This window comes from Dermochelys coriacea, chromosome 3 (genome assembly GCF_009764565.3).
Source record: "Dermochelys coriacea isolate rDerCor1 chromosome 3, rDerCor1.pri.v4, whole genome shotgun sequence".
Lineage (NCBI taxonomy): Eukaryota > Metazoa > Chordata > Testudines > Dermochelyidae > Dermochelys > Dermochelys coriacea.
The window spans coordinates 58,758,722-58,786,469 of record NC_050070.1 but is presented as its reverse complement, the minus strand read 5'-3'; the positions used below and the strand labels follow the sequence as shown (position 1 = coordinate 58,786,469).

At 41.8% G+C, this 27,748-nt stretch overlaps 1 protein-coding gene across 1 annotated transcript in view; it reads right to left on the bottom strand.

Annotated features, from left to right (window-relative positions):
• The window catches only part of CD109 (CD109 molecule), a 139,868-nt gene that overhangs the window by 6,182 nt on the left and 105,938 nt on the right, over nucleotides 1–27,748 (bottom strand). The window contains exons 27-32 of the mRNA XM_038397201.2: nucleotides 26,751–26,941; nucleotides 21,937–22,092; nucleotides 21,783–21,848; nucleotides 14,052–14,194; nucleotides 8,224–8,380; nucleotides 7,710–7,812 (exon numbers count right to left, since the gene is read on the bottom strand). Of these exons, the coding sequence (XP_038253129.1) occupies nucleotides 7,710–7,812; nucleotides 8,224–8,380; nucleotides 14,052–14,194; nucleotides 21,783–21,848; nucleotides 21,937–22,092; nucleotides 26,751–26,941 (816 nt within the window). The remainder of the gene's footprint in view (nucleotides 1–7,709; nucleotides 7,813–8,223; nucleotides 8,381–14,051; nucleotides 14,195–21,782; nucleotides 21,849–21,936; nucleotides 22,093–26,750; nucleotides 26,942–27,748) is intronic.

Below are 27,748 nucleotides of genomic sequence, written 5' to 3'. Positions count from 1 at the left end.
TTTGTCAACATTGAAACATTCTGCCAGAAAATGTTGATTCCTAGGCAACCCACCTAGCAGGCCACTGAGCTCACAAGCAGGAGCCTGGAAGCCCCGGGACCCCAGCTCCCAAGCTCCCTGGCTCCTTGGCAGCTCTCCTGCTGGGCTGCCAGGCTGCAACCCATGTGATGGGGAGCTTGGGAGCCAGGGTTCCCAGGCTCCTTTGAAGCCCACCAGAGCCAGGTCTCACAGGTCTCCCGGGGAGCCCGAGGCACACATTTTGCTTTGAAGACAGAAAACCGTACCTGCTGTACTTGGTAATTCTGAAGTGAAATGCTGCAGGATTTCGTGTCTGCAAAAAATGCAATGGTTTTGTCTTTTCATCCTGATTCAGGATGGAAATTTTTCCAAAGCCTCAAAAAAAAAATTTTTTGCAGAAAGGAAATGTAATGTCATGGCCAGCTATAGATAAAACATTGCTTAACACGCCCAGGAGATAAGAGCTCTCCAAACTCCTCACCAGAACCCTGGCATAGAGACAGTTAATCAGATTAGACACAGTTCTGCTCACACCCTTACAACCAATATGCACATTCAACTTTTTTCTCTCAGCAACTGTGGGTGAGAATAGAAAATTCCAGAGCACTTAATGCACTAAAGCACCTGGCATATGTCATATGGAATGGAACTCTGCTTATTAACACAGCATGGGGAGAGTCCTGGCACAGAGGCTATTGTACTGTCTATGATACTTGATTAATGAACATCATGGACAATATTACTTTGACTGTAATCACATGCATTGGCAAAATTGCTGCTTCTCTAATTTATATTGGTTATATCCTACATAGAACTCAGAATGGCCTGCTTCTAAAATAATATGTGAAGCCATCTTTTTCTTTATTTAGGGTTATAACTGTGGAGTATGTTTGGTTTATATTGTAGTTTTTATACAACAGTACAAGATATTTTTGTACATTATACCTTCACTTTTTACGACACTAAGTGATGCTTTGTTAAACAATCAGTGTGTTCAAACCTAGAGGATAATAAGCAAAGTGACAGCCAACATGGACTTGTCAAGAACAAATCATGGCAAATCAACCTAATTTCTTTCTTTGACAGGGTTACCACATAGGAGGGCAGCAGTAGACATGATACATTTTGGTTTTGGCAAGGTTTTTGACATAGTCCCACATGACATTCACATAAGTAACCTAGGAAAATATGGTGTAGATGAAATCAGTATAAGGTGGGCACACAGCTGGCTGAAAGACCATACTCAAAGAGCAATTATCAGTGGTATGCTGTCAAACTGGGAAGTCATATCAAGTGGGGTCCTGCAGGGCTCTGGTCTGTAATATTTCCATTAACAACTCGGAGGACAGAATGGAGAGTATGCTTATGAAATTTGCAGATGACACCAAGAAGGGAGGGGTTGCAAGCACTTTAGAGAACAGGATTAGAATTCAAAATGATTTTCATAAATTGTAGAATTTGTCTGAAATCAGTAAATACAAGTGCAAAGCATTGCACTTAGGAAGGAAAATCAAATGCACAAATATAAAATAAGGAATAACTGACTAGGCCACAGTTCTGCTGAAAAGGATACGGAGGTGATAGTGGATCGCAAATTGAATATGTGTCAACTGTGTGATATGTGGCAAAAAAGGCTAATGTTATTCTGGGATGTATTAGCAAGAGTGACATCCATAAGACACAGAAGGCAATTGTTCCACTGAGCACTGGTGAGTCCTCAGCTGGAATACTGTGTCCAGTTTTGGGCACCACACTTTAAGAAAGATGTGAATAAATTGGAGAGAGTCCAGAGGAGAGCAAAAATTATAAAAGTTTTAGAAAAATCTGACCTATGAGGAAAGGTTGAAAGAATTGGGTATGTTTAGTCTACAGAAGAGAAAGCTGAGATGAACATAACAGTATTCAAATATATAGAAGATTGTTATAAAGAGAACGGTGATCATGCTCTCCATGTTCACTAAGGGTAGAACAAGAAGTAATCAGCTTAGTTTGCAGCAACGGCGATTTAGATTACATATTAGGGAAAACGTTCTAACTCTAAGGATAGTTAAGCACTGGAACAGGTTACCTAGAGAAGTTTTGAAATCACTGTTATTGGAGGGGTTTAAGAATAGGTTAGACAAACACCTGTCAGGGGTGATCTAGACATACTTAATCCTTCCCCAGCATGGGTGGGGGAGTGGACTTGACATCCTGTTGAGTTCTCTTTCAGCCCTACATTTCTATAAGTCTACGATTTATTTATGCATTGTAAATTCAAAAATAAACATTCACTAGGTCATTTTTGGAGATTAGCTCATCATCAGTGTTACACATAAAAGGCTAAATCAGGTAGAACTCAGTCAGTCCTGAAGGTTAATGGAAATTTCACCAAAGTAAGGACTGCAGGAGTTGGGCCACAGATTCCAGCTATTATGTATTCATGTCATGCAAATTGTTACAGTGTGTTAATTAACACCTTAGGACTTAAACACTCTTTAGATTGCCAGGATAAATTAATTACTTCTGCCATTTCCTCATTTTAATTTTGATCCCTATGATTTGATTTTATTTATTTAATATAGGCTGAATTAATTACCTCCATCCAGATAGAGTACTTTGTAAAAGAATACTCTGCCATGGAGTATTTCGATTTCCTCTGGGTCTACTAAGGGATGGACAATAAAAACTGTATACAACTCAAATCTTTATTAAAGTTTAGGTCAGTTTACAATAGGAGGACTCAGCCCTCTGCCATTTTCTCTGGCCTATCATAATAGCAGAGCAGCTCACAGCAGGAGTTTGCCTGGGACTGGTAAGTATCCGAGTGTGTGTGTTTGCTTGCTGAGGAAGTATCCGAGCGTGTGTTTGCTGGGAGGGCAGGGAGAGAGCCTGAGTGAGTGTCTGATTGGCTGCTAGCCTGCAGGGGGCGGGCATTAGGGTGTCTGTGTGTTTGCGTCAGGGAAGCCTGGCTGTTTAAAAATAGCCAGAGCCTCGCGAACCAGCTGAGCAGCGGGGACAGCAGAGCAGCTCACAGCAGGAGTTTGCCTGGGAGTTCGCCTGGAGTGAGCCCAGTGAGGCTTACATCTTGCCAACGTCTCTGAGGAAGCTCATAGTAGGTAGGTGATATGGAAGGGGGGGGTTCAGCTGTTGTGACCTGCACTGGATGTGCCATGTTTGTCTTTCTTCCACAGGACAGAAGCGACTTTGTCTGTACAAAGTGCAAGCTGGTCTCCATATTGGAAGAGAAGATTGAAGGTCTGGAGCAACAGGTAACGACCCTGCGTTGTATACGAGAGACTGAGGATTTTCTGGACCAAACTCAGGATAGCCTTCTAGGGGCACAAAGCTCTAAAGATATAGAGCAGTTTGCACAGAGGAGCCAAGAGGCCAGTGAAGAAGCTTGGCAACATGTGTCCTCCAGAAGAGGTAAGCGGAATGTCCGGGTTCCAGTAACACAGACACAGGTAACTAACCGCTTTCATGTTCTCTCCACAGGTACCAATGCGGAGAGTGGACCAGATGATATGTCTGGGGGGAGAAAGCAGAAGGAGACTCCGCTGGTTGGGAGGCATGAGATGCGATGTCCTGAGGTTGGGGGTTCCACGACCACCACTCCCAAGAGGAGAAGGCGAGTGGTGGTGGTCGGGGACTCTCTCCTCCGGGGGACTGAGTCATCTATCTGCCGCCCTGACCGGGAAAACCGAGAAGTCTGCTGCTTGCCAGGGGCTAAGATTCGTGATGTGACGGAGAGACTGCCGAGACTCATCAAGCCCTCGGATCGCTACCCCTTCCTGCTTCTCCACGTGGGCACCAATGATACTGCCAAGAATGACCTTGAGCGGATCACTGCGGACTACGTGGCTCTGGGAAGAAGGATAAAGGAGTTGGAGGCGCAAGTGGTGTTCTCGTCCATCCTCCCCGTGGAAGGAAAAGGCCTGGGTAGGGACCGTCGAATCGTGGAGGTCAACGAATGGCTACGCAGGTGGTGTCGGAGAGAAGGCTTTGGATTCTTTGACCATGGGATGGTGTTCCATGAAGGAGGAGTGCTGGGCAGAGACGGGCTCCATCTTACGAAGAGAGGGAAGAACATCTTTGCCAGCAGGCTGGCTAACCTAGTGAGGAGGGCTTTAAACTAGGTTCACCGGGGGAAGGAGACCAAAGCCCTGAGGTAAGTGGGAAAGCGGGATACCGGGAGGAAGCACAGGCAGGAATGTCTGTGAGGGGAGGGCTCCTGCCTCATACTGGGAATGAGGGGCGATCAACAGGTTATCTCAAGTGCTTATATACAAATGCACAAAGCCTTGGAAACAAGCAGGGAGAACTGGAGGTCCTGGTGATGTCAAGGAATTATGACGTGATTGGAATAACAGAGACTTGGTGGGATAACTCACATGACTGGAGTACAGTCATGGATGGTTATAAACTGTTCAGGAAGGACAGGCAGGGCAGAAAAGGTGGGGGAGTAGCACTGTATGTAAGGGAGCAGTATGACTGCTCAGAGCTCCGGTACGAAACTGTGGAAAAACCTGAGTGTCTCTGGATTAAGTTTAGAAGTGTGTGCAACAAGAGTGATGTCATGGTGGGAGTCTGCTATAGACCACCGGACCAGGGGGATGAGGTGGATGAGGCTTTCTTCCGGCAACTCACGGAAGCTACTAGATCGCATGCCCTGATTCTCATGGGTGACTTTAATTTTCCTGATATCTGCTGGGAGAGCAATACAGCGGTGCATAGACAATCCAGGAAGTTTTTGGAAAGCGTAGGGGACAATTTCCTGGTGCAAGTGCTAGGGGAGCCAACTAGGGGGAGCGCTTTCCTTGACCTGCTGCTCACAAACCGGGTAGAATTAGTGGGGGAAGCAAAAGTGGATGGGAATCTGGGAGGCAGTGACCATGAGTTGGTTGAGTTCAGGATCCTGACGCAGGGAAGAAAGGTAAGCAGCAGGATACGGACCCTGGACTTCAGGAAAGCAGACTTTGACTCCCTCAGGGAACAGATGGCCAGGATCCCCTGGGGGACTAACATGAAAGGGAAGGGAGTCCAGGAGAGCTGGCTGTATTTCAAGGAATCCCTGTTGAGGTTACAGGGACAAACCATCCCGATGAGTCGAAAGAATAGTAAATATGGCAGGCGACCAGCTTGGCTTAATGGTGAAATCCTAGCGGATCTTAAACATAAAAAAGAAGCTTACAAGAAGTGGAAGGTTGGACATATGACCAGGGAAGAGTATAAAAATATTGCTCGGGCATGTAGGAAAGATATCAGGAGGGCCAAATCGCACCTGGAGCTGCAGCTAGCAAGAGATGTCAAGAGTAACAAGAAGGGTTTCTTCAGGTATGTTGGCAACAAGAAGAAAGCCAAGGAAAGTGTGGGCCCCTTACTGAATGAGGGAGGCAAGCTAGTGACAGAGGATGTGGAAAAAGCTAATGTACTCAATGCTTTTTTTGCCTCTGTTTTCACTAACAAGGTCAGCTCCCAGACTGCTGTGCTGGGCATCACAAAATGGGGAAGAGATGGCCAGCCCTCTGTAGAGATAGAGGTGGTTAGGGACTATTTAGAAAAGCTGGACGTGCACAAGTCCATGGGGCCGGACGAATTGCATCCGAGAGTGCTGAGGGAATTGGCGGCTGTGATTGCAGAGCCCTTGGCCATTATCTTTGAAAACTCGTGGCGAACGGGGGAAGTCCCGGATGACTGGAAAAAGGCTAATGTAGTGCCCATCTTTAAAAAAGGGAAGAAGGAGGATCCTGGGAACTACAGGCCGGTCAGCCTCACCTCAGTCCCTGGAAAAATCATGGAGCAGGTCGTCAAAGAATCAATCCTGAAGCACTTAGAGGAGAGGAAAGTGATCAGGAACAGTCAGCATGGATTCACCAAGGGAAGGTCATGCCTGACTAATCTAATCGCCTTTTATGATGAGATTACTGGTTCTGTGGATGAAGGGAAAGCAGTGGATGTATTGTTTCTTGACTTTAGCAAAGCTTTTGACACGGTCTCCCACAGCATTCTTGTCAGCAAGTTAAGGAAGTATGGGCTGGATGAATGCACTATAAGGTGGGTAGAAAGCTGGCTAGATTGTCGGGCTCAACGGGTAGTGATCAATGGCTCCATGTCTAGTTGGCAGCCGGTGTCAAGTGGAGTGCCCCAGGGGTCGGTCCTGGGGCCCGTTTTGTTCAATATCTTCATAAATGATCTGGAGGATGGTGTGGATTGCACTCTCAGCAAATTTGCGGATGATACTAAACTGGGAGGAGTGGTAGATACGCTGGAGGGGAGGGATAGGATACAGAAGGACCTAGACAAATTGGAAGATTGGGCCAAAAGAAATCTAATGAGGTTCAATAAGGATAAGTGCAGGGTCCTGCACTTAGGATGGAAGAATCCAATGCACCGCTACAGACTAGGGACCGAATGGCTCGGCAGCAGTTCTGCGGAAAAGGACCTAGGGGTGACAGTGGACGAGAAGCTGGATATGAGTCAGCAGTGTGCCCTTGTTGCCAAGAAGGCCAATGGCATTTTGGGATGTATAAGTAGGGGCATAGCGAGCAGATCGAGGGACGTGATCGTTCCCCTCTATTCGACACTGGTGAGGCCTCATCTGGAGTACTGTGTCCAGTTTTGGGCTCCACACTACAAGAAGGATGTGGATAAATTGGAAAGAGTACAGCGAAGGGCAACAAAAATGATTAGGGGTCTAGAGCACATGACTTATGAGGAGAGGCTGAGGGAGCTGGGATTGTTTAGTCTGCAGAAGAGAAGAATGAGGGGGGATTTGATAGCTGCTTTCAACTACCTGAAAGGGGGTTTCAAAGAGGATGGCTCTAGACTGTTCTCAATGGTAGCAGATGACAGAACGAGGAGTAATGGTCTCAAGTTGCAATGGGGGAGGTTTAGATTGGATATTAGGAAAAACTTTTTCACTAAGAGGGTGGTGAAACACTGGAATGCGTTACCTAGGGAGGTGGTAGAATCTCCTTCCTTAGAGGTTTTTAAGGTCAGGCTTGACAAAGCCCTGGCTAGGATGATTTAACTGGGACTTGGTCCTGCTTTGAGCAGGGGGTTGGACTAGATGACCTTCTGGGGTCCCTTCCAACCCTGATATTCTATGATTCTATGATTCTATGATAATCTCTTCCCCCCCACCCCACATCTCACCCATCCACATGATTCCCCACAGCCTCCAACTTTACCCAAGAGTTTTATTCATTGCTGAATTTTGTCAAAACACATGCCACACCTCAAACAGAACCTGAGAAATATTTCTGCATGTACATCTTTTTTACATAACTATTGAAATCAAAATACTGGCACCCTCTCCTCTAAGGAACTCTGTATTTAAATAAGAAACAGATGGAAGGGCCACTTGAAGATAATCATTAACTTGGTAACTGAACCACACCAGAGTTCATACTTCATTTTGGTAATTTTGAAAACACACTAGGCCAGATTCTCAGCTGATATAAATTGGCTTCAATAGGGTTATGCTGATCTACACCAGCTGAGAACTGCTCCATTAAGAATAAAAGAGTTAATAGTAATTCATTATAACTCTTGACACATTTGCAGATTACTGGAGAGTAACGTATAGCATTTGTAAAGTATCAAGTGGCTTTTCCTGCTCTTCACATCTTCTCTGCTTTCATGAATACAATAATTGCATATTTGAGCTTGTGAATCACAGTGATCTATCAAGAATGACTGACACTTACTAGGTTCATAGTAATCCACTATAGTCACGGAGGCACTTTGAGTATTTGCTACTTTGAAGTCTCTCACAGCAGGAATATCCACACAAACCTGTGTTTCATTTAGCTAGAAAAATACAAAAAAAATACATTCAGAGAATTCTAGATAGGGTGTTGTGAGGGAAGGGATGGGGACTAGATGGTTGGCTAATGGTCTAAAACTCACCTCTAAAGACCAGAATCTGAATTTAGGTCATTAAACTGATCTCTTTAGTGGAAACTTAGCCAAATCACAGACCATTTAAGTAAGCAAACAATTTACTAAGGGCTAATCCAGCAAACCCATACTGATCTAAGTAGTCCTTACCTACACATGTAGTCCCATTGACAACAGTGTTGTGAGTAACGGTTTAGCCATACTGACTCCCTAAAAGATATGATTTTTATAAAGGTGTCCTTCTGAATTTAAATCAAATAGCTGGTGAGTTGACTTTAGCACCTGCCATTACAAATGGATGTTCTTGTTTTTTTAACTTACAGAGTCTAAGTATAGGTTGACTTTCCCATTGTCCTTTTCCACCTTCTTAACGGGATCATCTAATGAAATGAAATCTGGTGATACAGAGAAGCCACTAAGTAAATCAACCTCCATGAGGGCCATACCACTCTTGGAAGATGCACTGGACCCCAAGTACCTTTTAAAAAAATGGAGACAGGAAAACTTTTAACAGAAATCAAATATTCTAACATTAAAATAAAATGCTCTGCTATTTACATTCCACATTATAATATAGAAAGTATAGTATTTGGGAAATGAAGGAAAGATGATATGTTTGAGATGTTGAATTTCTAAGGTTTTAAGCGAATCATTTAACATACTCTGAAAATTAACAATTTAGACAAACATTTATATCTCAATTTCCCCTAGCAACCTCAAACACATGGCCAAGAAGTAGATTAACCTCTGAGCAAAGAAAAGTATTGCAATTATTTGCAATTTGCAGGAGCCTAATTCTGATCCCACTGAAGCCAAAAGGAGTTTTGCCATTGGCTGCAGTAAGAGTAGACATGGGCCCCAAAAATGCAGAGTAGTAATATAATTATGTGCAAATTTGAAAGGAGGCCTACAAGAAAAACCAGATTGTACATTGCTGGGATTCTAAAACTATATCACTTGGTGCTACCATTTTCTGGTATTTTTGTGTAAATATATAGATTGAAGAGTCTATTGAACTTGCTCCATATTTCTCCAATAAGGGTCCATAATTCACGTAATGGAATCACTTGATTACCTCTCCAACCTTCAATACAATTTTAAAATGTTCATTCCATATTAGCCATCTGGTTTTGGAAAGAGAAAGTTTAGCAAGTTGAATTTTTCCATTTCCCCCCAAATATTGCTTATTATAGCATCTTCTGCCAGTTTGAGTATCACATGGTGGACGTGAAAACGTTTCTCTACAGCAGGAGTCTAACATACCGTGGTACACAATGGAACTATCAAAATATATGTATGGCTTTCTCTTCTACATGCCCAGCCAAGATTGCTTCTTTAAATAAAGTAGGTGGCACAGGCTGTTTCCTTGGCACTGAGGCTAAACCACCATTGTTATCGAGGATGGAACATGTCTCTAATCTGCATTTTGAATGCCTGACAGTAGTTGAAAGTAATTGAATAAAACTATTTCTTTGTAGATTTGGATGGGTTTAGAGAAGGGGAAGACTTCCTTTTCAAAGCAATGCTATTAAGCCTGACAGCATGGCTGATTGAACACAGATATGACTTTGAAAGAAATACAGCACCACTGCTGACTTCGGTTAGCTCATGAGATTAGAAACAGATGAAACCATCTGTTGTATGAGGCACTGTGCCAAAGTAGCTGCTATTGAAAACAAATAACTGAATCTGAACTGGATGTAATTAGGTCTCTGTTTATAATTACAGCTGAGAGGATATAGAAACATTCAAGCCATCTAACTAGCCTGGGTACCACTAAAATAACAATGGGCAACCTAAACAACCTGGTACTCCCCCCAAAAGTGAGTCAGATCTACCCCCTAACAATTACACATGTGCCTTCCTCCAAAAAAACAGAGAGAGGCAGGGAATAGTCCCAGCTATTGTCTCCTCTGCAACATGACCCCTTAAAAACACACACACACACACACAGACACGCACACATATACACAGCTAAGAAAATGGCAAGTGATAGAAGGAAAGAAGTGAAAAGAAAAACTTGTCTCTTAACTGAATTAAGGAGACCCTGGGCTGGAACTCTGGGTTATGAGATCATTCCTCCAGCAGTCTAGGAACTGTAGCTCCCCTCTGCACCATACAGCAGAGGGCAGCAAATGAGTACAGACATCAAGCATATGTAGCAGTAAGCACAGAGGGCAGAGTGAGTAGAGCTAATGGAGCATGCCTTCCTATTCCTTAGAGACAGTAGAAATCCCTCTGCATGCAGAGGCCAGGCCGTCCAGAATTAGCAACAACAGCACATGCTCCTCTACCAATCCTGCAAGTTTTCTAACCAAAAATCCATCACGCCGCTGTCACAGTTCAGGGCAGCTGCACCTGTATTCCCCTTCTATGGTCCAACAAGGGCACCCAATCTCAGGCTTCCATCACGCCTCTTGAGTGGAATCACAGTTCTCTTTCCTTTTGGACCTGGGGATCTCCAGGCTGAACAGTTCCCTGCCATCACTGTGTTATTCCCAGCAGAGGCAAGCTGCCCAAGCAGGCCTGCTTGCTGTCTATTCAGGGATGGTTAACAGTGAGACTGCCCATAGTTATATTTACCACACAGCTTTTTCTATGCAGCCTATTTTATTTTTAAGGCCAAAGGTCTACACAGAAAACATTTTACAAACCATGGAAGAATCTACACGCATGCTAATAAAGTTTACCAGAGATCACCCCAGCACTAACATGGACTCTGGCAAGAGCAGTCCTTCAACACCCCACCCGCAGGGTTTCCTTGTGTTACCCGTTCATCTCCGCTTCAGCTCTGAACAAGCACCCAGTCTTATGGAGCTTCTGTGGGCCCAGTCCTGCCAACCATTCCCTAAGGATTGGGGCCCTCTGTGGACCACGGGTCCTGTCCGTTTGCTGGATCAGGAAGAAGGCAATGAGCCTGTGTAAAACCATGCTATTTATCCAAAAATCCTTTCTTTGTCTCTTGGTCCCTGGGAAATCTAATTTGAATGAATATTTGGGCACCTCTCCAGAAGATAGCTTCAAAGAGTCTGATAACTGAAAGAATTACATTAGCATCTCTCTCCTCCTTGAGGAGTTACATACAGTGCCACAATAATAGACACAGTAGCATTTTGAGTAAAATAGACCCCAAAATTTTTGAACCTAATTCAATAAGGTTTAACTTAATTCTGTGTGGTTCATTCAGGAGGTTGCAGGATATTGTCAGCCTCGCACAATTTCCACTAGGAGATTTTGTGAGACATCACAGGCTCAAAGGTCAACAGTATGCAGATGACACATGGTGGGCAAATGTTATTCTGTTAACCTAGTGCTTTTGGCCAAAGTCTGCTCAAGAGCTGGCTGAAGTAATACAGAATTTCTGCTGGCTGATATTGGAAAAAACTTTGAAGTGTTTGCAGCCATTGACCAAAGATGCATACCCATAACTACTCAAACGAGTCCATATCTTAGGAATTCTCCTGAACTAACAACCTACATCTTTCTATGATTTCTAGATTATGCTGAAATGGAAAATCACATCATGTTATATGGATTCCAAAATGACTAACAGTAAAATTATTTAGGCATTCAGTACACCTGGCATGAACCGTGTCCCATTAATCAGAGAAAAACCGTCTGATTATCAGATCCAGGCACACTTCTGTTTCTGTAAGGGTCAAATCCTGCCCAAGGTGCATCAGCACAGAATCATCAGGACTCATGTGGACCACCTTAGGCTCCAGACTGATGGAGATTGGTACTGAATGACCATGTACCATTCTGAAGTGGCTGCACAGAGAAAGATGTCAAAAGTGGCAGTGCCTCTCAGCATTGCAGAAGAGGAGAGAGATGGGGTCCTTCCAGGCTATATCATTGGTCAAAAGCTCTGAATCAGATATCTCAGCCAGTGAAAGAAAATGGGGACATGCAGCTAAGATTACCCCCAAGCCCGTGGTGTAACTTAGCACAGAATTTGTCACTGAAGTGCCTACAATTTGTGCGGGAGTTCACTTCACAGAAAACTTTGAAAAACATTCTGTTTACAGACAGCTCTGCTTATACACTGCAGTGTCCCTGACCCCCTCCTGTATCACTGGGGTTATTACCAGAGACATATACATGTAATCAGGACTTTTGTTTTCAAGATTTATATGCTCCTGTTGGTTATTACCCAATGAAGTCAATCTACTATGCACTGACCTCATATCTGGCTATATATATCTATATCTATATCTATATATACACACGTATTATTATTTGTATTATGGTGAAGCAAGAAGTTCCAACTGTGCTAGGCACTGTACAAACAGTATTTTCCACTGAATGCATCCGATGAAGTGAGCTGTAGCTCATGAAAGCTTATGCTCAAATAAATTTGTTAGTCTCTAAGGTGCCACAAGTACTCCTTTTCTTTTTGCGAATACAGACTAACACGGCTGCTACTCTGAAATCTGTACAAACAGAGTGACACACAGACATTGTCCTGAAGAGTTTACAGTTAAAGTAAATAACATACAAAGGGTGTACGGAGAAGGGGTATAAAAAATAAGCAGTGTGAACAATGTGATGGTTTGCAAAGGTGGAAATGGAAATGATTATAATGTCACAAGGGAGCTGCGATTTCAAGGGAGGAAATATTCAACAGGAACAGATAAGCGCTTAAAGATTGTTTTTCTCCCAGTGTCCTTGGTAGTAAAGCACAGAAAGAAGGGAAAAATGTAAATATATAATATACAAGCACAGTGTCCTTCAGGGTTTTCTGTGAAGTATCCAGTGCTCTTTAACCACAACAGGATGTGTCTAATGAGAAAACTGCTACAGAAAGATGTTTTCTTTAAATGCTTCCCTTTAATATATATATTCAATGTCATGCCAAGTAACAAAGAAAGCCAGCAAAAGAATTAAGAACACAATTCTCTTGTCTGACTGGATGCCTCAGAGGTAACTAATGAGATATGGAGGTTCTATGCCACCTGTTTACTCCTAACCCAAATATAAAAGCTAATAATATCCTATGGCTGTTCAGTGGCTTATAGGAAGTGATTTTGATTATCTCAGTTCACTTCTAGTGGACATGTATTCACATCACAAAAAACACTATCACAACTGGTACCCTTTGTTCCATGTTGGAATGAAAACAAAACCTTTTGATTGTTTTTGCAAGAACAATGTCTATTTTCATACAGAAACCGGAGCACTTTTCAATATGAGAAATGGCAGGGGGTTGTGTGTGTGTCAGTCATGCTCTACAGCCTGGTGTTTAGGGCACTGGCCTGTGATGTGGGAGACCTGGGTTTAAGTCCTTGCTCTGTCTGACTCAGAGCAGAAAGGTTTTTCATCGCAGATCACTCTGAATCAGGCAGAGTAGGGACTTGAACTTGGGTCTCAGACATACCAGGCTACAGAATATGACAGCCTTGTTCTCCCCACACCTAACGAAGTTTTTCTCAAAACCAATCGCCACAAAATGTTTCAGTTTCAACAAAACAGCATATTGTGACGAAATTTCATTCCGTCAAAAATGTTCTGCATCAGCTCTACTTATTCACAAATTGCTTGGAGATAAAACCTGCAGATCTTCTATCACTGAGCAGCACAGATAACCAGAAACCTTTGAAACTTCAAATGATATTATTGTGCATATAAACACTTCCATATATCTCTAACCTTTATGTAACCCTCATACTTCGAAAAAATGAGATGACAAATGGCAGCTTTGCTTTTTATAATTACGTTAATTAATAATCTGTTCAGATCTAATAAGAACAGGAGTACTTGTGGCACCTTAGAGACTAACAAATTTATTTGAGCATAAGCTTTCGTGAGCTACAGCTCACTTCATCCGATGAAGCGAGCTGTAGCTCACGAAAGCTTATGCTCAAATGAATTTGTTAGTCTCTAAGGTGCCACAAGTACTCCTTTTCTTTTTTGCGAATACAGACTAACACGGCTGCGACTCTGAAACCAGATCTAATAAGATATCTCTTTGTTCGTTTAAATATTTGCTTCTGAATTTAATAATTGGTCTCTTCTATGAAGTCATTAATTTGTTCTGTAGTAGATATAAATCTAAATCACAGGCATTAAAAAATACATACAGTACTTCACTCCTCTTAAATAGTATCAATACCGTACAGATCAGCAGAAGCACCAAATGAGTTACTTACCTTGTACATACATTTACGGTAAAATGGTTTATGTCATTTTTGTCATCTTTTACGACAACATCTAAGTCAAAAGCTTCTTGACTTTGGACAGATCTGCGCCTTCTACCAGTGACTGAATGTTTCACATTGTAAATAATGTTGAGCTACGGGAGTACAAACACAAAACATAGATGAAGTCTGTATAGCAAAAATGAATTCAGTAAGACGGTTGGCTTGATCTCAAAGTCTATAATGGTAGAACTCTAGAGAACAGATCATATTAAGTGTAGTGATTGTCTAAAATTTGGATTCTCAAAATTTTCTGTTTGTGGTCCAATGTCAGCCATCAGTAGCCACTGAATACTTTTTGTTGACAAATCATTATGTGATATTCAAAGGAATACAGGAAGTGTCAGAAAACTACAAGTGCAACACTCTGAATGTCTTATGATACAGTGCCATCCACTAAGACCTTAGCAGGGCCTGACTGAGGAAAATGTGTGAGTTCTGTGAAACGTAGGAATTTTCTAACTAGCTTCTACCGTTTGATAACGTGCACTGCTGCAGATATTTCCTGTCAATTCTGAAATGTAAGGAAAGAAAACTCTGGAGAATGACACTAACAGAGTTAGTAAAAACAGTCACGTACCTGGGAATATGGAAGGAGAGCAAATAGGAATTTTTACTCACAAAGTAGTTTTATTTACGGAATTTACCTTGATCCTATGTGTGATATATTTTAGCAATTCTACATTTAAAATAGATGATGGTTAGCATTTTACTCTAAGCTCAGTATAATAGAGAGAGATATTTATTTAAACCTTAATAAGGACCAATTTATCACAACAGCTAATTCATTAATAAAAAGACACCATGACAGCCATCAGCTAAACACAAACCAGAAATATCAGTAACTGAGCCTTCACCTGCCAGTTCAACAAATGCAGGCCTCTGCCAGATGAGCTACACAAGGAAATGTGACAGTGTGCCTAGCAGAGGACAGTGGTATACATATAAAAGAAACCCATACACTGGATACCACTGCAGAGGATTCCTGATGTGGTTAGTGTAGGAGATGTGCACCAGCAGCTTGAAACAGCTGGAGAAGGGTTGTAGAACAAGAATTTCTTCAGGAAGGTCTGACTAATCAGGTGATGATCTGATTATCACAACATTTTAGGAAAGTATAAATGTGAACAGCCAAACCAAAGATGCTGAGGTCAGGATTAAATGACCATGAGCACTTTCAGGTGACAGTCATTAGAGAACATTCACCAAGGAATGGAAGTGGCTGGCGTGGCATAGAGAACCAAACATGCCAGACACAAAGCATTTAGAAGTTGCTGAGAGTTAGACATAAATGTCAGATGCCTTAAGACTGAGAACCTTGCCATGTGATATTGATTTATAATGGCAATATCTTCCCACCAAAACACAGTACACCAGCATGGTTGGCAGGACAAGGTATCTGGAAAGGGACCAGAGGAAGAGTTTATAATTCAGCACCTCAGGGAGAAAAGCACTTGGTACAATGAAAAGCTCAACTTTGAAATTCCTAAGACAACAAAAACAGCTACAAGATGGTGAGAAAACTTCTACTATTAAGTGCTAATAAACATTGGTTTGACAGACTTGTGATTATACCCAACAAAAGGAAAGACTTGTGATTATACCCCACCTTCCTTTTAGATAGTTTTCATATATAAACCGATACGCTCTCCCTGTCTTCTTAGCCTTGTAGATAAATCTCTGGGAACAGCAAAAAGAACTTTACTTTCTGCTTATTATATAAAAATAGCAGAGTTGGTTCATCTTTTCAAATACAACTAATTGCCAACATCACTATATCCCCTCACTACAATAGTACAATAGGAGAGGATGTAGGAAATTGTACTCCATTGCCATACAATCATTTAGCATGATGCCAGACAATGAAAGAAAAGATGTTAGTCTAAATTCAAAGGTACCACAAAGCGTCGTACAAGTAAGTCAGCACAAGCAGAGGGGCCTTTAATTTTCTGTGAGCTGCTTTTCCTGCTCTATCTTCTGACCCCTTCTTGTAAGTTATACCATGTACTCCTACTTGCAGATGTTTACTCCTGTCACTCTGTATAGCACCTCTGAATTTAGCACTCAAGTACAGAGATGATTCAATAAAGACACCACAAAGATGGCAAAACACCACTGGCTCTGAAATGAAAACTTATCTTGAACAACAATGTATCCCGAGGCAACTGAACAAGTTCAGGAATAACACAGAGGACAGAGTGGTCAGTTTATTGGAGACATGTTGTAAGTTTGGTATAATCAAGCTGGAACCCATACAGCAATTTTTCATCACAGGAACAATGTTGTTTTAGCTTTTGCCAGGAAAAACAAATTCATGAGAATTTACCACCAGCACATGGACATCTGAAGCAACATACTGAACAGGTCAATTAGCAAACATTTTACTGGAATGAGTTACTGCTGCTAAGGTCTGACTTTCCCTTCCTCCCTTCTCATGGGTGAGGGGAGGTTCGCACAGGAATGGAAACAGTTCTTAATATAAAAAGGTTAACTGAAGCCACCTTCCTTGGTGCAGCCTAACTAAGTAGCAGAGAATCAGTTAAAGGCAGACTTGTCCACTCTTCTTATAACACAGGGGAATACCAGAGAGGGGCAGGGAGAGGAAATTGAAATTTAATATTTTGCATCCAAAAGAACTTTAAGAAAATAACTTCAATGGTATCACATCCAAAAATATGTGAGTTATTTTGAAGATCTCCATACAGCCAAGGACAACTTCCTCTCCCTTTCTTATTCTTAAAACTATCACCATAACAAACATGTATTTGGCTGAGGACATTTGTTGAAGGAAATATTTGCAGCATTTTCTCTCTTTTAATTATTATCCTTGGTGAAAACATGTTGGGAAAATGAACATCTCAGCCCAGATCCTCAGCTGGTATAAATCGCTGTGGCTCCATTTCAATTGAGATAGGCTGATTTACATCAACTAGGGATCTGGCCCTTTGTCCAAAAGGCTTAAGGAGAGGAAAGATAAATTTCTTTAGGACATGGACACCGTCTGCCCAAACCAGGCCAGAACTACCTTCCTTTTCAAATTATAGGGATGGACTAATCTTGCTCCTCTCCAAGCCAGGGCAATAGCTTGTTGTGCAAGTTTATCAACTGCAAGACCAAGAGACTACAAGAAAAATGTCGGCCTCTGCAATTTTCATGGCAACCTAGAGGGTTTGGAGTAGAGGCAGCTGAAACTCATTTACAGCCCACTGAAACCAATGTCAGAGAAGGTTATAAAGTATCAAGCAGAGTCATCAAGAATTACACAGGTTTTTCTAAGAATCTATCTTGTGGAGAACTAAAGCTCTTCCAATAATGGTCAGTCCTTGAGATCCCAACAGGAGATGGTATGGTACTTTCTGGTATTTAAATGAATCAGTGTGCGACATGCTACATCTGGAGGTAAAGTCAGATCCGCGGAATAGAGTGTCTGACTACTGCTCTCTGATAACGTGTAGGACAGTGGAACCCTGCTGAAGAAATACAATCATGCTGTCATATGCTATCTGATTTAGCAGACAAGCTCCAGATCTTGCTTGCAGCTGGGGAAAAGAGAAATCTGATTTGAACAATATCAGAGCTCCTTCCTGAAAAGCAGCCCCACCAAGGAAAGCAGGAGGAAAGAGGTGGTCCCGCGTAGGAATAGTTTTATTGGATGAAATGCCTTACTCCAATGCCTTGTCTTTGCTCTGCCAAGCTGCAAGAAGATAAGGATAAAATTGTGGCATCTCTGTCTCTAAGCTATAAGAAGAAATACAACCTAAGTCTGATTTAGATCAGTGGTTCTCAACCAGGGGTCCAAGGCCCCCTGGGGAGCCGCGAGCAGGTTTCAGGGGGTCCGCCAAGCAGGGCCAGAGTTAGACTCACTGGGACCCAGGGCAGAAAGCTAAAGTCCCACCACATGGGCCTGAAACCCAGGACCTGAGCCCCATCACCTGGGGCTGAAGCCAAAACCTGAGCAACTTAGCTTTGTGGGAACCCTGTGGCTTGGGGCCCCAGGCAATTGCCCTGCTCTCTACCTCCTAACGCTGGCCCTAGCTTTTACATGCAGAAAACCAGTTGTTGTGACACAGGTGGGCCGTGGAGTATTTATATCATGTTGGGGGGGCCTGAGAAAGAAAAAAGTTGAGAATCCATGATCTAGATGAAGCAGATGAACTGGATCTAGTAGTGTAGACCTTTGTACATCTGTTTGGTTTTTGAACCTTAGATCTCGTGGTAGTCTATTAAAAATGTATATTATACAGTATTTCTCATTAATGGTGAAGGTTAAGTAGTATCATTGCTTTTGGAAACCATCCCAGCTAAGTTCCCCTCCCTCAGCCCTTTTGATATGATGGATGAGCAAATGTTGCCCCACTGAGATATTCATTCTCATCTTGGCCCACTGTGTGGAATCTAAAATTATTCTCTAACATATTGGAACTTTGTTGTAAACACAACTAGCATTTATGTCAATGCATAAAAAAGACTGATGATTTATGAGTCTGCAGGCATTGCAGCTTGATGCTGAATGAACAACATATATACCTTTAATTGCTGTTCATTGGTAACGTCCAGTCATGCAAATTTCTTTGTGAATGTCATTTATCCATATGTATATTTATCATTTTAAAGAACAAGCTCTCAGTTCTCTTTCCTGGTCTCCCAGATGTGTCAGGACATCGAAGAGAAGATCAAACAGACTATAAGAAACTGGAATTGGAATTTTTTCTGACTTAAAACTTATGGCAAGGATAGATTAAGCTCAATTTTCCCTGAGTAGGCATAGTAATGTTGGGAGCCTTTTACAGCATTGTGGTAAAACAGGCTATAACTACCAGATATACAATGATCTATATTTTTAAATAAAGAAGAATGAGCTTAATCCCCATGCTAGATAAGATCTAGCTTTTCCATACTGTCTGCTATAGGGTTTCTTGCTTCTTCCTCTGAAGCATCTCGCAGTGACTACCGTCATATAGGATATTGGACTAGATGGATGGGAGGCCTGATTCAGAATGGCAATTCCTATATTCCTACTTTTCCCTACATAAATTTCTTCTCAAATTTCACTGAACATAATGAACAAGATTCCCTTCAGCAGCTGAGCTCTGCAAGCTAGGAAACTGAGAAGCATAAGGGAGCCAGTTACTGGTCCCTCTGAGGACCAATCAGTGCCAGCCCTAGTTTGAGACACAGCAGACAAAAATTAAGTTAGGGCTGCCTGAATTCATACCATAAGGTCCTCTAGATCCCAGCAGAGGTTTGGCAAAATGAAGTTCTGCTATACTTCTTTCACTTCTTTTCTTTCCCTCCTCCTCCCTGACACCAGTCAGCTCTGTGTTTTTGGGGAACCAGGGCACAGCATCTAGCCTGTCTGACTCATGAAAGACACCCCCCACCACTACCTGTCTTTTCTTGAACCAAAACCGATCAGAGAAAAGGCTTGCAGAGAGTAGCGAGGGGCATTGGGAGACACACCTAGACCCCTCCTGACAAGGGTGACAAGATTAAGACATCTCCATTAGCATACAGAATGGAAGACAGAGACAACTCCCCTAGCCTCATCTGCATGGAAGATGGGACAGGGAGACATCTCAATTTGCATACAGAATGGAGAACAGAGAATCGCACTGAACTCTGAGATCAGAAAAGCAGGGATGCACTGCATCATGGGAATCTCTGCTCCAGACGTTAATGAACCTACGCCTGCACACACCCAGCTCAGAAATTATCAGACCAATTCTAGTAATAAATCCTAGATCGATATCCAAAATACTGAAGCAACCTAATTGCATTGTGAGCTCCCTGGAAGAAAACATCACCCATAGCCAAGAGTGATCAGTTCCTATTGTCTAGCCTAAAGAAAACCCTTAAGTCATCAGTTTACCCATAAACAAATCTAGTGTTCTCCCTTGAACCATTGTATTTTCTCTACAAAAACCCCTACCTATACCCAAGTAAGTGTTCTACCTATACCCAAAAAGAAAAGCAGTACTTGTGGCACCTTAGAGACTAACAAATTTATTAGAGCATAAGTTTTCGTGAGCTACAGCTCACTTCATCGGATGCATTCGATGAAGTGAGCTGTAGCTCACGAAAACTTATGCTCTAATAAATTTGTTAGTCTCTAAGGTGCCACAAGTACTGCTTTTCTTTTTGCGAATACAGACTAACACGGCTGCTACTCTGATACCTATACCCAAGTAAGTGCTTAGATCTATGGGTTAGACAGGCTCTGCCTGTCTCCTGCCCTTAGGGCCCTGAGCTACCACCATCACCTGGGAACCCTGACCAGTTCAAGCTTCAGAGAATGGTGAGATCCCCTTCTTTCTCTCTCTCTCTCTCTCTCTCTGTTTTCCTTTCTACCTCAGGTATTAACCTTTAATAATGTATGTTTTGTTGGTTTAGGCTCTCCTTGTGTAGTTATCACTATCATTCAATAAATAACTTTTATGGTTAAGCTGGCTGCTTCTCTCTCACTCTCTCTGAACTTTACTCTTTTGTGTTTTTAGCTTCACCCATTTGCTCTGCAGCAATGCTTCTTTGGCCTAAGCTAAAGATCCCTGTAGTGCCCAAAAATACTGTGGGATTTACTCATCAAGTGGGTTACTACCAGTACAATTGTAACATGAAAGTGGGATTGTGATGTGTTAAACCTATGGCACATCAGAGGGGGGCAGCTGAAAGTGCTGCTCAGCCCTGCCTATTGAGACCAGGGGCACATAAGGATGACAGCTTGAAGGTGCTGCTTAACCCAGCCCATTGAGTACAGGGACATATGAGGGGATCAGCTTGAGAGTCCTGATTGACCCTGTCTGCTCAGACTTGCTCTGTTAGTGTGTGTGTGTGCACGCGTATGTGTGTGCATATTCATCTAGTTCTATGGCTGGAGGAACCCAGTCCTGGGGAACCTAGGTACTGCAGGATAGCTCCATTGGGAGGGGACTTGCAGAAGGAAGGAGTAGAGCTCCATATGAACACATAAGTGACATAAGCAGTACATTAATAGAATTACAGAACGCACACACACCCCGAAGAGTAATCCTAATAAATGAGCATACCCCAAAGTAACGGGCACATCTGGTAACATCCCCCATATTTCCCTTATACTGGGATACGGGTGGTTGGTGCAAAGCATTCCCTACTGGCAGATTGCAAGCAGATTCTGGCCTCTTTGTGTTATCAGAGTAGCACAAAATGGCTAAATCCTGCTAAAGAGAACTTGACCTTCTTCCCTTTCTGCCCTAAACAGCATTTAAACAACTGTGACAGTTCAGAAGTGGGAAAGGTAATCTATACATTACTAAGAGTGTACCCATGTTCTGCACTGATTTACAACTTATCCAATCACACTGGCTTCAGTGATTGTGCAGAGGAAAAGTCTGCACAGAATTTGACCCACATCATTTTGGCAATTAGTAGAGTGCCTTGGAATTCATTTAAGGTGCTATATAAATACAAGTTGTTTTGTGCAGTCATATTGTCCCAGGATATGAGAGAGACAAGGTGAGTGAACCAACTTCTGTTGATGAGAGAGACAAGTATTACCTCATCTGCCTTGTCTCTTCTCATATAAATACAAGATTCTTCTTCTTATTGATCTAGTTTTATGAAATTTCCTATTAACATTCTTTCTTCAAAAAACACATTTAAAAAGGGATCTTAAAAAAAGGAGAAAGTATAAAATATCTTCCTGCGTACCTGAAAGATGGCAAACCCAACACCCTCTGCTGAAACTGAAATGGCCATCGGTTGCATAGGTGCAATCTGAAAGAATGACATGGTGATTTAAACTTATTAAAAATATCTTCAAGTGACAGGACTGATTAGAATTCTTCCTCATTTTCTACAGTACCTCTTTGGTCTGAAGAAGAAAACGGTTTTGAGTATCAATGGAAAACGTTACTGGAGCTTCCAGACTAGGTCCAGTCACTGTTATATCAATTCCTGTTTTTCTGGAAGTAATGAGAGCTGCGAATATACTCAAGGCTTGCAGGGCCACGACGGTGTCCTGTTGAGAGAAACAAATGCTTTTGTATTAAATATAATACAAAAAGTCTGCAAACTAGGTGAACACCAGTATCAGTTAAACTTTGTCTATACACAAAAGTTGCATTAAATTAATGACAGGTTTCAGAATAGCAGCCGTGTTAGTCTGTATCCGCAAAAATTAAATGAGACCTCTTAGCATGGACACACTTAACCTGATTTCAGAGTATATTCATAAGGGTTGCATCAATTTAATAAAATAATCAGTTCTTAACTAATTCAGGTAAGTCATATGTAGGCAAGGTCTTAGATAATTGGGGCTTCCTGACCCTTACTGTGCAGACTGCATTGTCCATCCAGCTGACAGTTTGGTAATAACAACCATTTCTGATGGAATATTACTACTGTTTCCTCCACAGATAAAATAAGATAATAGTGATAATCACAATGGGCCACATGCCAAAGTCCTTACTCAGGGCCAGATCACTCCCTCCGATAGTAAACCCAGGAAAGAGGAAAGTCCTGTGAGGATTACCTCACAGTTACTGCCACATCATTTTGTCATGGAGGTTGGGATTTCCCCCTAACTCCAGATCCCCTGAGATATGCAGATAGCCAGGATCATCCATGTAGAGATCCTGTATCTCTGCTCGGATTGTTGGTCCCTGGTGCTCCCCTGCCATGTTCTCTGGCATCACAGCTCTACTGAAAGGCTTCACTCCCATCAGAGCAAGGGGGTCATAGTAAACGAAATGCAGCCCCAGAAACTTCTGGAACTTTCTTCTGGGGCTGTCTCTGGACTGCAGCTTGAGTTTTATTTGTAGATGCCATGGAGGTCTGTGGAGTTTTAAGCCAAGATCTCACTTTTATAAAGGTGTTGGCCAAGGAGGACAAGTTAAGGAAGAAAGGCAATGAGCCAGCCACAATCTGGCCTAACTAGAAATAACTGTAAATATCAGACATTCTGCAGCATTTTTCCACAGCAGCTCGATCGGGAACAAAAAAACTGTACCTTTGAGACACTGCAGATGTAAAAAAAAAAGTAAAAATAATTTTTGCCCAGCATTACAGCCAACTTTTCAGAGGATTCCCCTCAGCTTCTATACCCAGCTTCTAAAGACCTTTTGCTCCCAACATTTTCTGCAATCATCTGAACCCACTAAACACAGTATGTGTTTGTGCAACAGCATTCTGCAGGCACACAAATTCTCCTTTTTTGCAGGTGCAAAATATCCGGGTGTGCAAAATTGTAGCCCTAAATTAAAAGGCAGTTTTTGGACATTTGGACCTCTTGAGTTTAGTATGGGAGCTGAACAAGACAACAACTTAATTGAGTCTTTACATTGTCAGAGAATGGATTAAGCTTAAAGCATTTGCTATTCTCTTTGCAATTATTGCAACAATAACAGATTCATGAACTGTAATGTCCTGTTCTCATTATAATTGTGTTATGATTATCTGAATTTTAATAACTCATATTCTGAAAAATATGGTGATGAGCTGTATTTCTTTGACCTTTTCATAATTCAGTTATTTGATTTATTGTTTATTCTTAGCTGTTGGTAATAGAAACACTGGGCCCTGTGGGTTTGGCACACAGAGGTTTTAATTATTCAATCTTAGGTCACCTTCTAGTAATAGGAAATTTGTTATATGACAGCAAACATTCATTAACAATGCAACTCTGACTGTGCCAGTCATAAATATAATAGTACTTGCTGACTAGTCAATCAAAAATCTCTATCTTTTTTGCTCCTCGCTGTGTTCTCAAATTATTTACTTCACTGATTCCTTAAAATCTGGAAAATTCAGACTGAGTGGCAAAGTTGCCAAAGTTATCAGAGGACTGAATCACTAGCACTTGGAATTCCAGCCTGAGGACTTAGATGAAATGGTATGGTAGAGAAGATGCAAATTGTGGACTACAGGGGAAAATCAATGGTAGTTGCAATGGGCAGACATTTCTCAGGAGAGAGCCAAGATTTACCCTACAAGAACCCTGTCTCATACTTAAAGATGATGGTCCCTTTATAGTAGAAGAGCAATCAATAACAAAAAACTGCCCCCACTCTACTCAAATTTCAGGTGTTTTGGACCTACTGATTGAAGGCCAGATCTTACAAGACCTCTATCATAACTGAAGTGAATGGAACTGTACATCGTATTAAGGACTAGACGATCAAGCCCATAAACTCCATCCTGAATGCAACTGCAAACACACTGGTAATCTAACAAGCCGTCATGTCAACATGGATAAACTGTTATTGTGGTGCCATGCAGATTGAACAACAAGGATATGAAATATTTGAGGTTACTTGTAAGCAAATGGCTAGAGAAAATAGTAGAAGAGAATATTAATCCCTTAACAGAATTTCAGCAATTCATATATCAAACTGGAGCATGATGTCCATGTGGGATGTTATAAATATATTATTCTTTGGTTGAATTGAGCATTATTCCTTTATAATTGTCCACACTACTCTTTAAACATGCACACACACACACAAATTAAAAACATTTTAAAATAAAACATTCAGATCATATTTTATATATTGCAGACATACAAATTAGAAAGTAGTTTATGATAGTTCAAGTTAGAAAAGTATGACTCAGACAGCCAACACCTGTCTAACCTCCTTGTTTGATAATGACGCAAACTCCCCAATATGGAAATCTCTTACAAGTCAGGGAAATACTCTAGCTAATATAAAATAATTCACTCTTTAAATGTAACAAAGATGCTTTGGGGTCACACACAAAAGTTAAGTAAGAGCAAGCTATAAAGACATTATTTTCTTTGGAGAAATGTCAAAATTAAAATAGATTAATCTAGCCTTTATTGTGAGAAACAGTGGCTAAAGGGATGGATTAAATTCATTGGTGAGCTTCACCATGATGGTACTACAGTGACATGCTACTAGATTTTCAAACTCCAGAATAAAAATACCATCTGGAAAATAATCTGAAAGCTATTTGCAACTGAGATATTGCTTTAATCAGTCTCTTCAATTAATAATAATAGAAGTAATGTATTACAAAGAACAACCTGGAATGCCAGGGAAACTGTACTGGTTTCACAAATTTATTCTTCATTTAACAGAGACCACATTTTACAATAAACAGCTAGCTTAAACTAATGCATTCTCAAGTACTATATAGATCCTGTTGGATACCAACACAACTTGGGTGATGTGGTATCAGTAAAATGGATACCTGCTAGAGGTAGAGAAGATCTTCCATATTTACTGGGGATTCAGAAATTCTGACAATACTGGGGATGTACTACAGATGCCATTCAGAACAACTGTAATTTGACAACACCTGGCTATTCTTCATGACTATTCATTGACTCCAAAAACAGTAACAATTTTCAAAGAGAGTTTGCAGATGCACTAGTGTGAAATGTCCCTTATTGTTGCTAGTAATTAATAAAAACAATAAAGGGCCAGACCATGTTACATTGATTTATACCTAAAGTGAGCCCAGCCAGTGCAGAAGGTAGGGTCAGCTGATTACCTGGCACCATCTCCTCTGGCCTGTTTCCACAGATACCCTGTCCAAGGGTCCAAGGTCCCACACACAGAGAGGGGAAGACTAAGGGAGGAAGCATCAGGAGCAAGGCCAGGGTAGACATTCATCATTCTCCCACAAACCCTGAGGAATCTGCTGGACAGCAAAAGCCATTGGATGCCATACTTTTCTGCAGCATCTCCATGCTGGGAACCCCTATTTTCTGTGGGGCAGCCACAGGCAGAATCACACTGTCCCAGAGCTGAAAGGAGGGGCACAACAGTCCTCAGAACCAGTGCAGAGCCAGTGCAGGGATACTGCATGTATGGCCCTGTGCATCCCCTGGATCTCCTGATAGCAGCAACATTCAAGGGCCAACCCCTTCTCACTGTACAGTGGGCAAATTTCACCTCTACCCCTAAGAGGAATACAGAGGAAACCCTAGAAGGGGAGCCTCCATGGGCTCTCCCACATCTCCCTGCAACTCTCCTCTGTGGCTTTCTTAGCAGGAGGAGTGACCTGGCCTAATAATGACCTCTTGCATTTAGAGAACATCTTCCATCTGAGGGCCCCAAACACTTTAACTGAGGTCAGACTCACAACAACCCTGTGAAATAGGGAAACACTACAGAGACCAAAAAAGAGAGATCTCAAAGATGTTACCAACGAAGTAGGGTGCAGATATGGTGTGAGATGCAGAATGCAGCACAATATCCTCTTCTTTTTCTTTGTTTAATACGTTTATTGGATAAAATATATAGTCTGTGTTTAAGACCTAATCCAGCAGAGAATTTAAGTATGTGCTTAATGAGAACTCTTTGTTACAGAATAAGAAAAAAATCAATATATGCTATAGAAACATTTAAAAAAATTGGAAGCAAAGGCCCAGATGTTTAAAGGTTGCCACTCTCAGCATTGCAGTGCCTAACTGAGGAGCTTAAGACTCATTTTAAAAAGTGATGTAGGCACTTCAGTCTAAATCCCATTGGCTATCATTGGCATTTAGGCCTCTAAGTGCCTATAACACTTTTGATAATCAGACTTTGGCATTACAATGCTAATTGCACCATCACCTAAACACCTTTAAACATGTGGGCTGCCACGTCAATTTGGAAAGTACATTTATATATAGCAAAGCATCAATAATGCTTCTAAAGGTTACTGTCTGACCTGAGTCGATGAATAACCTCCAAGATGGTTTCTTTGCTGGCTTAACCATTTCATAATAGGGATCCCCTCGGATAGTCTGTCTTGCTGAAAGTGAGAGAGTAGAGCATAAGCTGAAAGCTCAATGTCTACGGAGCGTGGCTGCCATGAGTCAGACAGTTGAGGGGCTGGAGACGTCCAGAATCGAATGTCTCCTGGAAGAGAGATCATCACTGATGTCAGAGCCGAAGACATGAATAAATGCTCAATAGTTGAGGAAAAACCTGCCTATTTATGTTTACCTATAGGATCCAGCAAGGCACTTCAGAACATGGTTCACATTAAGCATGTGTTTAAATGCTTGGCTGGTTAGAGATGGACTTGGTCATGTGTTTAAATGCTTTACTGAACTGGGGCTGAACGCCGGATACAAAACCCACCAGAGTCCACACAATGAATGAAGTCCTACTGACTTCAAAGGATTTTGGATCTGCCCTTTATGTATAATTATAGAAGGACCCAATTCAGAGAACACTTACTAAAGACGCATAAAGAAAAGGAGTACTTGTGGCACCTTAGAGACTAACAAATTTATTTGAGCATAAGCTTTTGTGAGGTACAGCTCACTTCATCACTTAGTACCAGAAAGAATCCCACTGAAGTGAATGAGACTGACCATAGTAGTAAGCATTATGCTTGGTAGTAAGAATTTGCTGGGCTAGGCTCCTTTGAGGCTTATCATCAGAATAATTGACCTGGCTGACCCTGTTGAGCTAGCGAGATCTGACGGGCACTCATAACAAGGTGGGATGGCAGCAAGCTCATGTTTTGCAATAATATAATCACACTGCACACAAGTGAACACTGTCATTAAGGTTGAAACCCCACCTTCATAACATACTCTATTCACTTGCATATAGTTTTCATCAGGATTATTGCTCTTTAGGGTTCTATTCTATTCTAAATAGATCCCTATACAGCAACCGATGTCTGTATGCAGCCAAACAGTGATTTCTTTTTTT